Below are 17,637 nucleotides of genomic sequence, written 5' to 3' on the forward strand. Positions count from 1 at the left end.
CCCCCTCCCTTGGGCTGACCACTCGGGGGGCCTTCGGTGGTGGTGGTGGTGGTGGTGGTGGTGGTGAGCTCAGGGAGTCCAGCCTCCGCTCCCTCCCTTGCTTTCATTCAGTTCCCACAAGCTCTGCAATTTGCAAAACCCAACCCTTCCCCTATGGGCCTGTGGTTTCCTGTGGGTCTGGGGTCCTGCCTGACTCGGCATTGGGAACTGTGGGCAGCGGTGAGAGGTGGAGGTGGTGTAAGCCCTTTCTTTGCCTTCTCATGCTGGGCTGCCCCCTCCACCCCAACGCACCCCACCCCCTGAGTCAGCCCCCGCCTGCCAGGGTTGGGCGGGGCTACTGATTCAGTTACTAGAGCCTTCTTAAGGCCCCCACAAGGACGGCTGTAGCTAGAAACCACCACTCTCACCATGAGCCCCAGGCAGCCCCTGGTCCTGGTGCTCCTGGTGCTGGGCTACTGCTCTGCAGCTCCCAGACCACACAAGCCCACCCTCGTGGTCTTCCCCGGAGACTTGAGAGCTGATCTCACTGATAAGCAGCTGGCTGAGGTAGGCTAATACCCCAGGCTGGAATTGGGGAAGGCTGGCCAGGAGTCGCAGGGAGGGCATGGGGCCTCAGAGGAGATACCTTGCGGCAAGTTGGGGGTGATGGGCATGTCTGGAGAATAGAGGTGTCCAGGATCAGGCCCTGGAGGGCCCTCAGAGGCTCGGGACAGTGATGGCCAAGAATGGCTAATAGGGGTTTCCGAGGTGGGCAATGGGACATGATGGGGGTGGTGATGCATCAGAGGGTTCTGGAGTGGGCAGGGGCTTGGGGTGGACAGGGGTAAATGCTAGGGGTCCCTGAGGGAGGCACGGGCCAGGGGCACCCCGGGGTGGGAAGGAGCCGAGGATGTCTACAGGGAAGGGAGTTAATGGGTGGGCATTAGCCCTGGTATCCTGGGTACCAAGTCCTGGGTAGTTGCTAGTCCCTGAGTGCCTGGGCAGAGGGAACCTGGGCAGGGTAGGGCAGGGAAAGAGTCAGGGCTCTGGAATATCTCTGCCCCTCCATCCACAGGAGTATCTGTTTCGCTATGGCTACACTCTTGTGGCCGAGATAAACGACGACAAGCAGTCCCTAGGTCGGGCGCTGCGGCTTCTCCAGAGGCGCCTGTCTCTGCCTGAGACTGGAGAGCTGGACAAAACCACCCTGGAGGCCATGCGGGCCCCGCGCTGCGGCGTCCCAGACCTGGGCAGATTCCAGACCTTTGAGGGCGACCTCAAGTGGCACCACCACGACATCACTTACTGGTGCGCGGCCGGGCCCCGCGGAGGCGGAGGGGTGGGGCGGGAGGGCCAGACCCCGCGCCGGCGGCGATCTCGTCCTTAGACCGATCCCTGGATTCAAATGTGCAGCTTGGGGCAAGTGGCTCCACCTCTGAGCCCCTGTTTCTTCTTCAGGAAAATGGGTCTTGCACGCAATCTTGAGTCTTCCCTCTCGGGCCATTGTGAGAGTCCCAAGAGAAAAATGCGTCTGCAAGTGCTTTGTAGATGAAAGCGTGGAACGCAGGGAGGCCTGTGCTTGCTGAGGTCGCTGAGACACGGGGTGTCGCTACTGCCCCTGCTCTGGCCTCACTTCTGACCTCTCTCCTCCCGCTTTTCCCCTCCAGGATCCAAAACTACTCGGAAGACTTGCCGCGCGACGTGATCGACGACGCCTTTGCCCGCGCCTTCGCGCTCTGGAGCGCGGTGACGCCGCTCACCTTCACTCGCGTGTACGGCCCTGAAGCCGACATCGTCATTCAGTTTGGTGTTAGGGGTGAGAACGCCAGAAGGGGAAAGCCAGGAGGGTCTTGGACGGGGACAGCGGTGGGAGGACCATGGAGAGAAGAGAGCGGGCACTGGACCCGGCTTTGTCTCGCTTGCCCCCGTAGCTCTGGCCGCCGGTGGCCCTTATGCGCCCCCTCCTGCCCGACGCGGCACAGCGCGGGGACGCAAGGCTTGGACAGCTGCTCGTAGGCGGCATCTCAGCCCACACTCAATGCAGCGCCCTTGAGCAGCGCGCCATCTGCACAATTGCACTCGGCTAACTCCCTTCTTCTCCACCTGCTTCTTCAGAGCACGGAGATGGGTATCCCTTCGATGGGAAGAACGGGCTCCTGGCACACGCCTTTCCTCCGGGCCAGGGCATTCAGGGAGACGCCCACTTCGACGACGAAGAGTTGTGGTCTCTGGGCAAGGGCGTCGGTGAGACCTTGAGCCTCCCCGGCCCCCATTCCCTTCTCTTGTCACACTCATCGCCAGGCGCCCTGACCCTGTCCCCCTTCTCCTGCAGTGATTCCGACCTACTTCGGAAACTCAGATGGCGCCCCCTGCCATTTCCCCTTCACCTTCGAGGGCCGCTCCTACTCCGCCTGCACCACGGACGGCCGCTCCGACGACGTGGCCTGGTGCAGCACCACGGCCGACTATGACACCGACCGCCGGTTCGGCTTCTGCCCCAGCGAGAGTGAGTGCGGGGTCGCGCCGCGGGCCACGACCCTAGATTTTTTTTTTAAAAGATTTTATTTATTTATTTGAGACAGAGAGAATGAGAGAGAGAGAGCACATGAGAGGGGGGAGGGTCAGAGGGAGAAGCAGGCTCCCTGCCGAGCAGAGAGCCCGATGCGGGACTCGATCCCGGGACTCCAGGATCATGACCTGAGCCGAAGGCAGGCGCTTAACCGACTGAGCCACCCAGGCGCCCCAACCCTAGATTTTAATCACGGCTCTGCCACTAGTGCTGTGCGGCCTGCAAGTCTCTCTCGTGCTCTCTGGGCCCAGTTTCTCATCTGCGAAATGGGGAGAGGAGGGAGGGAGTGCACAGATGGTGTGGGGTCAATAAACTCACGGCGCCTTTGGGCCGTCGTGTGGGCCTCCCCAGGACTCTACACCCAGGACGGCAATGGGGACGGCAATCCCTGCGTGTTTCCATTCACCTTCGAGGGCAAATCTTACTCCACCTGCACCACCGACGGTCGCTCGGACGGCTACCGCTGGTGCGCCACCACGGCCAACTACGACCAGGACAAACTCTTTGGCTTCTGCCCGACCCGAGGTATCTCTGCCCCGCCTACCAGATTCAGCCCCGCCCCCTAGTTCCGCATTGGTCCCCGAAACGTGGCTCCTCCACCCATCGGTTTGTGTCTCCACGCTTCGTTGGGCCTCAGGATCGCCCTCTCCCTATCCATTATCACAGCCCCTCCCCCTGAGGTCCACGTGCCGCCCCCCGCCTCCCTGGGTCTTGGCCTTTTATTTATTTTTTTTTTTAAAGATTTTATTTATTTATTTGACAGAGAGAGACACAGCGAGAGAGGGAACACAAGTAGGGGGAGTGGGAGAGGGAGAAGCAGGCTCCCCGCAGAGCAGGGAGCCCGATGTGGGACTCGATCCCAGGACCCTGGGATCATGACCTGAGCTGAAGGCAGTCGCTTAACCAACTGAGCCACCCAGGCGCCCTTGGCCTTTTAGCCCAGCCTGCTGCCTCTCCTAACTTAGTCTCCGGTCCCCAGGCCCCGCCCACCACCCTAGCCGGGTCGCAGCTGTGGCCCCACCCTCCCCTAGGCTTTTAAAATAGGACACCAGGATTATCTAGCTCCCTGTTTGGCCCGCGCCTGGTCCCTTATTGGACCCACCCACCTGGCTCACCCAAGGCTCTCGATCTCTTCAGTCGACTCCACGGCGACCGGGGGCAACTCCGCAGGGGAGCCATGTGTCTTCCCCTTCGTCTTCCTGGGCAAGGAGTACTCGACATGCACCAGGGAGGGCCGCGGAGATGGGAACCTCTGGTGCGCCACCACCTCGAACTTTGACAGAGACAAGAAGTGGGGCTTCTGCCCGGACCAAGGTGAGCAGGGATCCAAGGTTGGGGGCAGCGGTGTTGGGGGAGGGATGGCCAGGGCTGGGAGGTCGGCCCAGGACTCACATCTCAGGGTCTTCTTTTCTCCAGGTTACAGCCTGTTCCTTGTGGCCGCCCATGAGTTCGGCCACGCGCTGGGTTTAGATCACTCATCGGTGCCGGAAGCACTCATGTACCCCATGTACAGCTTCACCGAGGGGCCCCCCCTGCATGAGGATGATGTGAAGGGCGTCCAGTATCTGTACGGTGAGGTTTGGGGCAGGGATGGAGGGAAGAGATGGAGGGAAGGGCTGGGCTTTGTCCCTGTACCGAGAATGGGGAAATAGAGGGGGGGAGTGGGGACCTCAACATTTATCTGTGGGAAAGCCTGGGGCCAGTGGGTCCAATTGCTGCCTGGTCAGTGCTTGGAGATGGGGATAAAGAGCCCAGACTCTAGACTGAGACAGACGTGGGTTCAAAAGCCAGTCCAGCCACTCCCTGGCTAGGTGACCATCTAAGTTACTTCACGCCTCAATTTTCTCACCTGTGAAATGGGGCTAATAGTGGTACCTGCCTCATAGAGTTGTTAGGAGGTTTAAATGAATTAGAATAATGCCTGACATATAGTAGGTACCATATAGGTATTTAATATTTTATTGTTATTACTTATGATCATTAGTATTTTTTTTAAATGGAAATATTAAAGAATCTACTTTTTTTTTTTTTTAAGTCAAATGAGCTAATGTGAGTTTATAAAGCTCTTAGCACTAACTGTGTGCCCAAAACACACTTCTTTCCCACTAGCCTGGGGGGGCGGGCGGAGGGAGAGCCCCTGCATGTCTTGTGTTCATAGGGCCCAATCAGGGCCTGACAGCCCAGGGACTGGACAGACATAACTGGAATGAAAGGTGAATGTATGGGAAAAAATCAGCCTGTCAGTGACTGGGGGAAGGCAGGTCCAACACCTAAAGTGAGAAGAGGGAGTACCAGGGGCCTCATTTATGGGGTTTTGGGGGGCATATAGTCCACCAGCGCAGATGTGTGCAGGAATAGAGAATATCTCATCCGCTATCTCTTTTTAGGTCCTCGCCCTGACCCTGAACCACAGCCTCCAACCGCCCAGCCCACCGCTCCACCACCCGGCTGCCCTACGGGGCCTCCCACTACCCGCCCCTCAGAGCGCCCCACTGCTGGCCCCACAGGCCCCCCTGCAGCTGGCCCCACGGGTCCCCCCACTGCTGGCCCCTCTGAGGCCACTACAGTGTCTTTCAACCCAGCAGAGGATATATGCAAAGTGAACTTCTTCGACGCCATCGCGGAGATCGGGAACCGTCTGCATCTCTTCAAGGATGGGTAAAGGGGCAGGGATGTGTAGCTGGGGGAGGGGATTTGGAGGAGGGACCTGCCTGCCCCTCTCCGCCCACTGACCTTCGGTTCAAAGTTCAGTGCCCCGCGGTCCCTTTTCTCATTCCCAGGAAGTACTGGCGATTCTCTGAGGGCAAGGGGCGCCGGATGCAGGGTCCCTTCCTTATCACTGACTCGTGGCCGGCGCTGCCCCACAAGCTGGACTCCGCCTTTCAGGATCCGCTCACCAAGAAGATTTTCTTCTTCTCTGGTTAGTTTCCTCCTTTTTCGTCCCCCCGCCCCCGCCATCCACATCCTCGCCAATCTAGGAAGACCGAGAGACCGAGTGTAATACGTGATACATTTTCCGCGGATTAGGAAAAGGCGCCCCCTTCTGGCGGGTGCAATTTAGCTGATCTTCACCGTCCCCTTGCATCGTCCTACGGAGCGGTTCTACTCCGTGGGCACCGAGACTGCGGGCACGTCGGGCGCAGAAAGGCCTCGCTTGGTTCTTCCTCTTGACATTCAAAGACAATGTGTCCACTCCCTGCCCCCAGACCGATGCGGCTTTTCTTCCCTGCAGGGCGCCAAGTGTGGGTGTACACAGGCGCGTCGGTGCTAGGCCCGAGGCGTCTGGACAAGCTGGGCCTGGGACCGAAGGTGGCCCAAGTCACTGGGGCCCTCCCGCAAGGCGGGGGTAAGGTGCTCCTGTTCAGCTGGCAGCATTTCTGGAGGTGAGAGTCACGGCGACGGCCGGCAGGGGGACCCCGGGCGCCATCCGCCGGCCCGCCGGCCCAGCACCTGTCTCTTCACCACTTCCTGCAGGTTCGACGTGAAGACGCAGACCGTTGATCCTAAGACCCCCAGCTCCGTGGAGCAGCTGTTCCCCGGGGTGCCCCTGAACTCGCACAACGTCTTCCAGTACCAAGGTGAGGGCTGCAGACCCGGGTGCCACTGTTCCCACCTAATCGGCCTCAGATGATTGGTCAAATTCTGAGGGAGAAAAAGCAAATCCCCTCTAGATTGAGGCAAATGCCCCAGCCCAGATTAAGTTCCCTGTAGAAGCAGGGACCTATCCCAGATCATAAAGGGACACAAGAGAACAACCAGAACTAGAACCCAGATTTCCTGCTTCCCCGGCTGGAAGCTCTTTGCTCCCACAGTACGGGACACATGTTTTGCATGGAGGCTCATTCCTTTGTTAGACAATATTTATCAAGTGCCTGTAACATGCCAGGCACTGTGCTGACACGGGAGATACAGTGATAAAAAAAAAAAAAGACAATCCATAACTGTCTTTGAGCAAGTCACTGCTGCTCACGGAGCCTCAGTTTCCCCATCTGTAAAATGGGGATGATAGCTGGAGTTATACTTAACTTTCTCTTCCTCCCCACTCACATGCAATCACCTGACAAGTTCTGTTGACTCTACTATCAAAATATTCACTTTTCACCATCTCCTTTGCAAATACCCTGGTCCAAGCCATACTGGTTGTTCAATACCATGAAGATACTCTCTACAAGTACGGAGTGGTTAGGAATGGAGGGCCATGGTCTTGCAGGCAACTCCAGACCCGTTCCAAGGTCAAAGAAACTACTGGGAGCCCTGGGTGGTGTTAAGTGTCTGCCTTCGGCTCAGGTCATGATCCCAGGGTCCTGGGATTGAGTCCCGAACGGGCTCCTTGCTCAGCGGGGAGCCTGCCTCTCCCTCTGCCCGCCGCTCCCCCTGCTTGTGCGTGCTCTCTCTCTCAGATAGATAGATAGATAGATAAACAAACAAACAAACAAACAAACAAATAAATAAATAAAATCCTAAAAGAAAAGAACTTCCGGGATCTGATCTGCTCTCTTACCCTCCCAGCACTCCTGTCAATCTCTCTGCTCCACATCACGCATCACCCGTATCACCCGCATGGCCTCTGGCTGCTCTTTGAACACATCAAGGTCACTCCTAGCTTTGGGCCTCCACGCCAGTTGTTCTCTCCGCCTGGAAGCTTCCCCAGACTGTGTGGGGGCTGCCTCCCTTTTACCCTTCGGCTCTCAGCACTTAGGCTGCCTTTTCAAAGAGACCTTCTCTGGCCCTCATGCGTTATTCACCTACTTGCTTTTATTTCCTTCATTGTCACAGTCTCATTTATTTACGTGTTTGCTTGTTAATCGTCTCTCTTATCCCACGGGAGTGTGAGCAGCCGCAGAACTGAGACCGTGCCTGCATTTTTGTCTCTGCTGTATCCCCCCGGTGCCTCTGAGCACTATAAATATTTGATGAAATGAATGACTGAATGAATGAATGTCGAATGATTTGTTCTGAGCACCTACTGTGTGCCAGGCTCAGTGCCAGGGCTTCGGACATTGAGGTTTCCTGCCCTCCGACATCTCTGGGGGGGGGATGGGAGATGGAGGTGTCCTTTGAAAAGCTTGGAAAGATCTAGAACGGCCAAGAGGGACCATGGCAAAGATCTTGCTCCTGTTTCTATATGTGTCTGTGGGAGGGTTGGAATCACCTCTCTCGTACTTGCCTTCCCCCTACAGGGAAAGCCTACTTCTGCCAGGACTGTTTCTACTGGCGTGTGAATTCTCAGAATGAGGTGAACCAGGTGGATGAAGTGGGCTACGTGACCTTTGACTTCCTGCAGTGCCCCAAGGATTAGGGCTTCCCATCCCGCTTCGGCACTGCAGAGTGGATCCTAGGGGGACCATCCCAATGGAGAAGGAGCCAGTTTGCCGGATACAAACTGGTGGGTTTGTTCTGGAGGACAAGGAAGAGTTGAGGTGGGCTGGGCCCCTCTCTTTCCACCTTCCTTTTTTGCTGGAATGTTTTTAATAAACTTGAGTTCTTTAACCTTGAGGAGCAGATTTGTGTATATATGTATGCATGCACGCCTGTAGGACCAGGTAGTGTCCTAAGCACTTCATGAATATTAACATTCATTCTTCCTATTAGGAAGAGATAATGTGATTACTTCTATTTTACAGCTGGGGAAATGGCCAACATATTATTCATTCATCAAACATTTATTGAGCTCCTGCGTGGAGCCAGGCCTTGTGCTGGGTGCTGGAGAAGAGATGAATCGGATTATGTTTCTGTCCTCAAGGACCTCTCGGGGTCCTCCAACTTTAGGTACACGAGTGCCCTCAGAACTTGCTTAAAATGCAGACTCCAGGCTCAGTCCCCAAAGAGTCCTGCTCAGTTACCAGGGTGATTCTTTGTCTGGTGGGGGTGGGAATCACACTTGGAGAGTGTGCAGCGTGTGGCCCTTTATTCTAGAATAACGGTGTGTATATGTGATTCTGTATGTTGTGGCTGAAGTCAGGGAACATTTCTCAGCCAAGATGACATCTGAACTTGAACTGAATCTGGAAAGATGAGCAAGAGTTTCTTCCTGTGCAAGCAGAATGGTCTTCTTAGAGGGTAATTTACTAGAAACCGTTAAACCTAAAAATTTGTCTATGCCATCTCTCACACACATGCGCACAAAACAACAGATAGAGGGACACTGCAGTATGGCTTGTGGAGTGAGAAATGGCAACATCCTAAGTGTACAGACGTCAGGCAGCGGATAAATAGAATATGGTGTACATGATGATAATAGCTACCCTTAGTCCAACACGGACTCTGTGCCAGGCGCTGTGCCATGTGCTTTATGCGTGTTAACACCGCTAATCCGTAAAACAAACCCACGAGGCAGGTACTGCTCTTACCTTATGGGTATTACTGCCATCACAGGTCTGAATGCCAGGCTGAGGAGCATGGACGTGACCCCACAGGAGAGCAGAGGGACTTGACTGGAGGGTTGGGGCAGGTGAGCGGAGCTGATGGGCATGTTCAGATTTGATTGCCTTTTGGACTCAGGCCCAAGTGGGAGTTTGAGGGACTCAGAGAACTTCCTCCCGAGCTTCCTTTAGGTGGATTCAAACCCACCTCATCCATTTCTTACTGAGGAATGACGCACTCCCAGGGGCATGCCCCCATTCCTTAATAGGGCGTATTTAAAGCCCCTCTGAACCTCTGTCTCTCTCTAGATACTGTTCCATCTCTCTACCTCTCACTCCACCCACAGTAAAACTTCTCCAAAGGATAGTCTCCACTCACTGTCTCCACTTCTTCAATTTCCATTCTCTCTGCTACCACTTTCAGCCTGACTCCCACCCCACCACACCGCCGAAATCATTCTTTTCCGAGCCACCGATGAACTTCCTGTAGCCAGATGTGACGGGCCCTCTGGGCTCATCCTACAGGTCTCTCAGCTTGGTCAACACAGTTGGTAATGCCGTTCTGCGCTCAGTTTCTGGGCCACCCCTTCCTGGTTCTCCCCACCTCACTGGCTGGATCTTCCTCTTTCTAACCTCTAGATGATAGCATGCCCTTGCACTCAATCCTTGGACTTCTCCGTGTACACTCATTCCATGGGATTTCGTCCAGGCTTACAGCTTTAGATCTCTCTACTAAAGACTCCCAAAGTCTATATCCTCAGCCTTAACCTCTCCCCTGAGCTCCAGACTTGTATGTTCAAGGGCCGACTTGCATGATCCTTAGGGGCCTGATAGCTCCTCAGCCTAACAGGTCCAACTGAACTCTTGGGATCCACCTTCTGAACGTGCTTCAGTCATTACTACCTTGATGACATCATCTGCTCTCAATCAGTCTTAGAACCTGATGAGTACTAAAACCTAGGTATCGGTTGAACTCCTTATTCTAGTACAGTTTCTCAACCTGGGCACTATTGACATTTCGGGCTAAATAATTTTTTTAGTGGTGGGGAATATTGTAGGAATGTTTGGTGTCTTCCTCCAGGGGGTAGTGGGATCATGGACAGATGGCAGACCCACTCAGGGTCAGTCCTCCTCTCCCTACATTGGATCCCAATGTGGGGGTGGAGTGCAGGGAAGTGATGGGGAACCTGTGGCTCACGCCAGGCCGACCTGGTGCTAGCCTGGACGGCACAAGCCGCATCTCCCCGTTCGATGTCAGTAACGCTGCCCTCCAGTTGTGACAATCAACAATGTCTCCGAACATTGCCAGGTGTTTCCTGGTGGGCAACACTAACCCCAGTTGAGAACTATTGCTCTAATAGAATAAACATACAGACAAGTCCACATGCCATAAGTGTACATTTCAATAAATTTCCACATACTGAATGCAACTGTGTAACCCACATCCAGATCAAGAAACAAAACATTATGGCCCCTCTCCTGCTCCCTCACAATCGCTACCCCCCCACCCCAAGAGTTACCACCATTACTTCTAATAGCTTAGACAGATTTTGACTAGTTTTTACTTTAAATAGTATTTTACAGTACGTACTCTTGCGTCTGGCTTCTTCTGCTCAAGGCTTTATTTGTGATATTCATAGATATTGTTTGTGAATTATAGATTGTTCATTCACACTATAGTTTTCCGCTGTATGAATGTCCCACTATTTATTTATCCATTTATTTTTTTATTTACCCATTTTATGGTTAATGGGCATTTGGGTAGTTCCCAGTTTGAGGCTATTATGAATAATGCTGCAATAAACATTCTTGTAAATGTCTTCTGGTGAACATGGGCAGCCATTTCTTTGGGGCATACACCTAGTATACCTAGTACAGCAAATAACGATGCAATTAGAAATGTGTTGAGAAAATGTAGAAGCAAAAGTAGGATATTGTATATTCAAATGTATTAAATCTTACTTATTCATACAAGTGCTTTGGCAGGGTACATACCTCAGAGAGGAAATGCTGGGAAGACAGGTATAGGCATGCTCAGCTTGAGCAGATATGATCGAACAATTTTCCAAAGTGGTTCTGACCATCTATGCTCTCACCAGCAATGTGCGACCGTTTCCAGGAGTCCTTTTTGACACCTCTTTCCATCCCACACAACGTTCAATTCAGCAACAGGTTCTGTATGTTCTACTTCCAAAACATACCTTGAATTGGATGAATGCCACCACTCTAGTCTGGCTTTTACCACCTCTCGCATGAGGCTCTACAGGAGCCTCCTACCTAGACTCCCAGTTTCCACTCCTGCTCTCTTTTAGTGGAGTCTTCATGCAATAGCCAGAGTGATCCCTTTAACATATAAGGCAGATCACATCATTCCTCTGCTCAAAAACTTACAGTGGCTCCTCTCTGAAACCTTCAAGAGGCCACATGATCTGCCGTTTCCCCCTCCCTCATCTCTTATCACTCTCACCTCTGTTCACTCTGTTCCAGACACACTGGCCTTCTTGCTGCTCCCTGAACAGTCCAGGCCCCTTTTCAGCCCAGGGCCTTTCCACTTGCTATGTTCTCTGCCGGAGAGCTCTTCCCCCAGATCTTTGTATGGCTGGCTCCTTCTCACCAGGGAGGTTTCAGCTCACGTATCACATCTTCTGAGGAATCGTCTTAGGTCACCCTCTAAAGTAGTCCTTCCCCCTAGTCATTATCCCTGGATCCTAGTTTTTCTCCTTAACATATTCCAGAACCTCAAATTATCTTGTCTATGCATTTGCTCACTTACAATCTTTCTCCCCTCGCTCCTCATTAGAATTTAAGCCACACCAGGGCAGGCAGCCGGTCGATCTCAGGCAGTGCTGTATCCGCAGTGCCTTGTACCTTTGCCTGAAACCCAGGAGCGCTATCAAGATGCGATGAATGAATGAATGAGTGAGTAAAACCCAGGTGTTTAGGAGACCCCAGCAGAGGTGGGCCTGGGCTCCAGGAGCCACACACTGGGGCCCCCGGTGTAGGGACGGCTCTCAGCTGCAGGTGGGATCCTCAGGCGTTTCCTAGAATTGAGAGCCCAGGGACTTGGAGCGAAATGGCCACGTTCTGAGGCTCAGCACAGCGGGCACTAGGACCCTGCGCGGCGCCGCGCCCGGTGGGGGGCGGCGGACGAGGGGGAGTCCGCTCTTTCTGTCTGCTAGAGCCGGGCTGCAGCCACTTGTGCGATCTGGGCCCGTACCGCCGCCGCCGGGCCCCTTTCCGCACTATGAGCCGCAGGTTCACTGTCACCTCACTGCCTCCCGCGGCGCCCGCCGGGACCTCTGACTTAGAGTCCCACCCGCATTCGGCAGCCTGTCTCCGCCACCTCTCAGGGGAAGACGCCAAAGGTAGAGGCCGCAGGGGGCGGGGCCTGCCGGAGTGGGGCGGGGCGAGAGAAGAGGAGGGGCCATGGTGGGCGGGTCTTCTCTTGGAAGGGGCAGGGCTAGGGCTGGAGGTGGGGTGGTCTCAGCCAAGGGCTAGAGAAGGGAGAAGAGCTGGGACCTAGCCGGGAGGGAAGGAGGCTGGATGGGCAATGGTGAAGGGAAGGGCCAGATTCGAGGTGGGCGGGGCACAGGGAAGAGGGTGGGTGGAGCTATAGGCGAAGGGGCGGATCTTGTGATGGAGGGGCTAGAGCCAAAAGAGGGCTGAACTGGAGGGCACTAAAGGGGCGGGGTCATTTCGGGTAAGGGGCGGGACCAGAGGGAAGAAGGTGAAACCAGGGAAAGGGGAGGGCAGTATGATTAAGGGGTGGGTCCAAAGACAATGGGAGGAGGCAGGACTATCTCTGCTTGGGGGCAGAAAAGGGCGGGACCAGAGAGGAAGGGGTTGTGCCGGGAGGATAGGGGTGGGGTCGACGGCGGGAGGTAAAATGAGTCCGGGACGCTGGGGCTAGTGCTGGCTCAGCAGGTGATTGGGGCCTGGTGGATCTTCTAATTCTCGGCCTCCCTGGAGACGTCGCGGACAGCGCCTGGGGATCCAGGGGAGGAGATGGGAGAAAGATAAGTTACTTTTGGGCAGCTAGATCTTGGGAGGATTCTGTGGGGTGTCCAGTCCCGACCCTTGGGGACCCACTTAAGTCCCTCTGCTCCAACTCCAGAAGAGGGTTGGGTGGAGCAAGCTCAGGCTAGATTGGGGGCGTCCTCCTCGAGGACCCATTGCTGTTGTCTAATAATGGAAATTACAGGCAGGGTACAGAAGAGGGGAGGTGAAGGATCCATCTAGCTTTCGGTGAAGAATTAGTATCCTGGATGCACTCACAGTCTTCTCCGCAGGGGGTACTTGTCAGGGGTCCTCTTCCTGACCCTGCGCCCCTCAGGTCTGGAAGAAACGCTGCTAATCTGCTCAGAGTGGCCCCAGCACGGGGAAGAGCCTCCCCGAGCCGCCAGGGGTCGCTGCTGAGCCGCAGGTGAGCTCACTCTGCAGCAAAGCTAAGCACCAACAGCCCTGGAGGGGGCCTTTTGGGGGTTTCTTTGGCGAACTCCCTCTTGTGTAGATGACCAAACTGAGGCCTAGATTTCCGCAGGCCTCCAGCCCCTAAACCAGCTGCCTCCTGGACGTGGCCATTTGGATTTCTTGGGCTCCTTCCATTCTTCATATTTCCCCATAAACTGTCTCCTTTCTCATTTTTTCTCATTTTCATGAATGTCCTTTCCATCCTTAGAGTTTCAAAACTCAGAACTCCAAGAGCTATTCTCAGCGCTTCCTTTTCTTTTCCCACCGGATCTAGTTGGTCCTCACATGTTGGCCAACCCACCCCAAAAACTAATCCTGAGTCTGTCTTCTCTCTCTTCTGGTCACCATCACTCTGTACAAACCTCCATCATTTCTCACATGGCCATGGCCATAGCCACAGCCTCCTCACTGGTCTGCCTGCCTCTGATCCTGTCCTAACCGCCCTCCACACAAGCTCCCCATCGATTTTAGGATAAAGGCCAACGCAGCACCGTAGTCTGTCGCTCAAACTCTTTCCTCATCTGCTCCGAGGCATACCTGTCCATGTTCCTCTCCCCACCTCCATTAGCCAGGGAAACTCCTACTCACTCTGTAGTTTATGGTTCATTTCACCTCTCCTGAAAGCCTTTCTCACTTTCCCTTGCTTCCAGGCAGAGGCTATCATCCCTCCTCTGCCCACCCACTGCACCATTAGAGCATGTCCCAGTGGATGGGAGTTATTTACTTGCGGGGCTCCTACAACTCAAAGGCGGGGACCATATCCTTTTGTCTTAGTGTTCCAAGTTCCAAGCCCGCAGCCTGGCACTTGGTAGGTGCTTAATGTTCATCAGACAAGAGAGGGAGTCGCTGGAAGCTCCTGCTTCTTCTACTCTTGCCTTCTCTCTTCCCATTCCCCATCCCCTGGCCTGAGAATAAGATGGTCCTCTCTCTCATTCCTGGGGGATCGATAGGTCTTCCCATTTCCAAGATCCTGCATGTCGAAGTAAAATATGGCTCCCAGTTTGGGGGTGTGCAGGTGTGTGTGCAAACTGGGTGTGAATCTAGAATGCTGAGTGCTTGTGGCAGAGGCAGGGTGCGTGTGTGTGTCTTTGTGTGTCTTGAAGGAGGAGCATCCCACATAAGCTCTGATGACCTGTGGGGTAGTCAGTGAGTCAGTGCTTATATGTGCCACTGTATTCCAGTGTGTTGATGGGCATGTGTGTATTCCTGGGCCTGTGTCTGGGGTGGGTACCTGTGTGCATGAGTTTATCAGAAGTTTCATCTTGAGAATGATTTGGGTGACTTGTAACCTCTTTGGTCCTGAGAGGTGCCCTCCAGCCCCTCCGCCTTGGTAGGTCACTGCATGGGGAGGTAGACAGGGGCTCCCTAGGGGAACCGAAATCTGGTGATATCTTTCCCACAGCTCTTCTTGTGTCAGCCCTCGGGCCCCAAGGAGATGTGTTCCTCACCTCCTGTCCTCACCCAGGCCCATAGGGAGAAATGGCAGCATGTGGAAGGTGGGGAAGGGTTGGGAGAGGTTTGGCAGGTCACTTGTGTATGAGCATTGTCTTTAATTCTGGACTCAGGGGGTGGAGTTTGCCTCTGGAAGTGCCTCCTGCTGCCAGGGGATCAGCTGTAGTGGGGACATAACTGACGGGGCTGAAAGAAGCAAGTCAGAGGCTGATCCTTGAATCCACCACGAATCCTGGGCTGCAGCCACCACACCTCAGTTGCCTCGTCTGTACTATGGGGAGGTTGACGATGACTTGGCTGGACAAAAGTGGACCTGGGGCCAGTTGTTACCACTCTGAGCAATTCTCGCATCCCTTTATACCACTTCCCACTGTGCCTCAGTTTCTGGTGGAGCAAGACAGGGCACTGGAAAGAACCCTGGGCCTGGGTTAAGACTAACAGGAGTTGAGATGTGTTCCCAGGAGTGAGGAGGAGCTGACTTACGCTGGGGGGATGGGGCAAGACCACAATATAGCCCATCCACGCTCTAGCTCAGGCTCTGTGGTGTCCCCTTGGGCACGTTGCTTCCCCTGTCTGAGCCTCAATTTCCTCATCTGTAGTATAAAGGAGTTGAACAGGAAGCTATCTGAGGGTCATGCTAGCCATAAAAATGCTAGGATTCTTTGATTATCTAGAAGGGTGAAGTTCTCTGCCTCCTCCATACCTAAACCTCATGTTTCAGTCTCTCTATCTGTAAATTGGGAAGAATGACACTGAGTTATTGGTATAAATATCTGATCTGGAGATCGCCAGCCTGTTCAGGGTGTTCTCCGGCCACCCCCTCCTCAAGCCGGGACTCAGAACCTCACTGCCCAGTACTTCAGCCCAAGGTGAGCCCTGAGAATCTCCATGGTAACAAACTGGTTATGAACGGGGCTGCAGTTGCCATGGTGACGGGCTGCTCTCCCTCCCTCCCTCCCTCTCTCTCTCTCTCATCCCCCTCATCTCCCCCCCTCTTCTCAATGAACCAGAGCGATCTGTGGGCACCAGCTCTCCAGGTGGGGTGGGGGTGGGGGGGTGGCTGCCGTGCAAAGGGGGTCCAGATTGAGAAAGAGGAAAGATGGGCTGAATCTATAGGGAATGGGGGGCTGTTGGGGTGCCATTGCCATGGTGACAGGGCTGCAGCCTGTTAATTAAGCCCCTGGTTGCCACGGAGACAATGGTGGTTGACGTGCTCTGCGGCGAGCCCTGTGTGTGTGGGGTGTGCTGTGCGCTGGACTCATCAATTCACTGCGAGGGTTTTGGGTCTGGAGGACGGGCATGTAGTTTGGGCAGAGGAGTGAAGGAGGGAGTTCAGGGCCTTGGCTCCAGGAAGACAGAGCTGGGGTGGGTGTGTTAGGTCACGGGGGTAATGATATGCAGATAAGGATGGATAGGGACTGAGCCATAAGGAGGAGCACTGTGCCTGCCTCCTGTGGAAAGAAAACCCAGCCAGGTGGCTCCAGCTTCCTCCAAACGGCCTCATACCTGGTTCAGTGGATGGAGTCCTGGGCTGGAGGTCAGGGAACTGGATTCTAGTCCCCAGTCTGCCGCAAATTCACCCCATGATGAAAATTGGTACCTTTTCATTTCTGCACTTTAATTTCCCCCTAAATGAGGGATGGCAAAAAATAATTTATAAAGTCTCTTCCAGTTCCCACATCCTGACACTTAGGCAGCTTCCCTGAAATTTTTTTCTCTCTGAGACGCAAAAGGTGAGGGCTGGTGGTGAACTTTAGACATTCAGAATTCAGGAACAGGCCCCTTCCCAGCTCTGCATCTTGTGTGGCTTGAATGAGAGAGTTTCCCTTGCCCTAGATCTTCCTAGGGCTCTGGGTGGAGTTGGGATGCTAAGCTGGCAGCCATGTTCCTGGGGCTCAGAGCTGAGGGTCACCTTACTGGTGACCTTACTGGCCAAGGCCAGGCTAACAGTGCAGGAGGGTCTGCAATGGTGTTTTCTCAAAGCCGCACTGCAGATGGTTGGCCTGAAGACGAGGCTCCTTGAGAGGTAAGGGGTGTGAATCGAAGGGGTAGGGTCTCCCTTAGGGGCCATCTCTTTACTCGGTCTGGGCTTAGTCTGAGATAAATGGAGAGAGCACTAAGAGCTTTCAGAGTGGGAAGACATTCCTTGGATTTATGTGACCTAATCCTTTCATTTTGCAGATGGAGATACTGAAGCCCAGAAAGAGAACTTAATTTTTCCCAGGGATACAGAGTTTGGGGGCAGAGGACAGGGTAACTTCACTGTGTCTTGAATTCCAGATGCCTTGTGAGATAGGAACTCCAGTGAGGGTAGGCAGATGGGGCACCCGGGGAAGAGAAATCACCCCTGCCTTCACCTGTGCCCCCCTGGGATCTAGGTTTCTCCTGTGGGTGGGCTCAGTCCCTGAGTGGCCAGGGCTCTGGACCATAAATGAATGGAAATACCTCTGGGGGGACATCCCAGATCTGAGATTGCTGAAAAAAATCTCGGCATTTAATTTATTTCACAGAATTTCGCATATGAAAATGCCACACATTTTGCTGTGTTACCTGTCTCTACAGAGTAGTGGAAAACCATAATGCTGCTGGGAGTGGTGGTGACGGTGGGGTGTGTAGGTAGTGGAGTGCTTAGAAATTCCTGAGCATGGGTCTTTCCATCTGCTATCCTTTTAGCCCCTGTCACCAATTCAAACTCCTCTCACCTTTCTTTCTTTCTTTCTTTCTTCCTTTCTTTCTTTCTTTCTTCCTTCCTTCCTTCCTTCCTTCCTTCCTTCCTTCCTTCCTTCCTTCCTTCCTTCCTTCCTT

The 17,637-nt window shown here is 54.1% G+C and overlaps 2 protein-coding genes across 2 annotated transcripts in view; both read left to right on the plus strand.

Annotated features, from left to right (window-relative positions):
• Positions 1-319: 319 nt before the first annotated feature.
• On the plus strand, positions 320-8,044 carry MMP9 (matrix metallopeptidase 9). Its single transcript, XM_035006443.1, has 13 exons — positions 320-546; positions 1,055-1,287; positions 1,647-1,795; positions 2,095-2,223; positions 2,312-2,485; positions 2,900-3,073; positions 3,686-3,862; positions 3,965-4,120; positions 4,936-5,206; positions 5,329-5,468; positions 5,781-5,931; positions 6,023-6,126; positions 7,729-8,044. Exons 1-13 carry the CDS (start codon positions 409-411, stop codon positions 7,845-7,847), a joined length of 2,115 nt encoding a protein of 704 aa, XP_034862334.1. The 5' UTR covers positions 320-408; the 3' UTR covers positions 7,848-8,044.
• Positions 3,613-17,637, plus strand: part of SLC12A5 (solute carrier family 12 member 5) — a 40,351-nt gene continuing 26,326 nt past the window's right edge. The window contains exon 1 of the mRNA XM_035005631.1: positions 3,613-3,616. The gene's annotated coding sequence lies outside the window, so the exon portion shown is untranslated. The remainder of the gene's footprint in view (positions 3,617-17,637) is intronic.

This window comes from Mirounga leonina, unplaced genomic scaffold, assembly GCF_011800145.1.
Source record: "Mirounga leonina isolate KUSES-001 unplaced genomic scaffold, KU_Mleo_1.0 Mir_150, whole genome shotgun sequence".
NCBI classification, from domain to species: Eukaryota; Metazoa; Chordata; class Mammalia; order Carnivora; family Phocidae; genus Mirounga; species Mirounga leonina.

What these genes read in the sequence shown, in the direction of transcription:
- MMP9 (XM_035006443.1), top strand. Translation starts at nt 409, where the DNA reads ATGAGCCCCAGGCAGCCCCTGGTCCTGGTGCTCCTGGTGCTGGGCTAC. An exon ending in TGGCTTCTGCCCGACCCGAG is followed by an intron (nt 3,074 to 3,685) that starts GTATCTCTGCCC and finishes CGATCTCTTCAG; the next exon opens with TCGACTCCACGGCGACCGGG. An exon ending in GAAGATTTTCTTCTTCTCTG is followed by an intron (nt 5,469 to 5,780) that starts GTTAGTTTCCTC and finishes TCTTCCCTGCAG; the next exon opens with GGCGCCAAGTGTGGGTGTAC.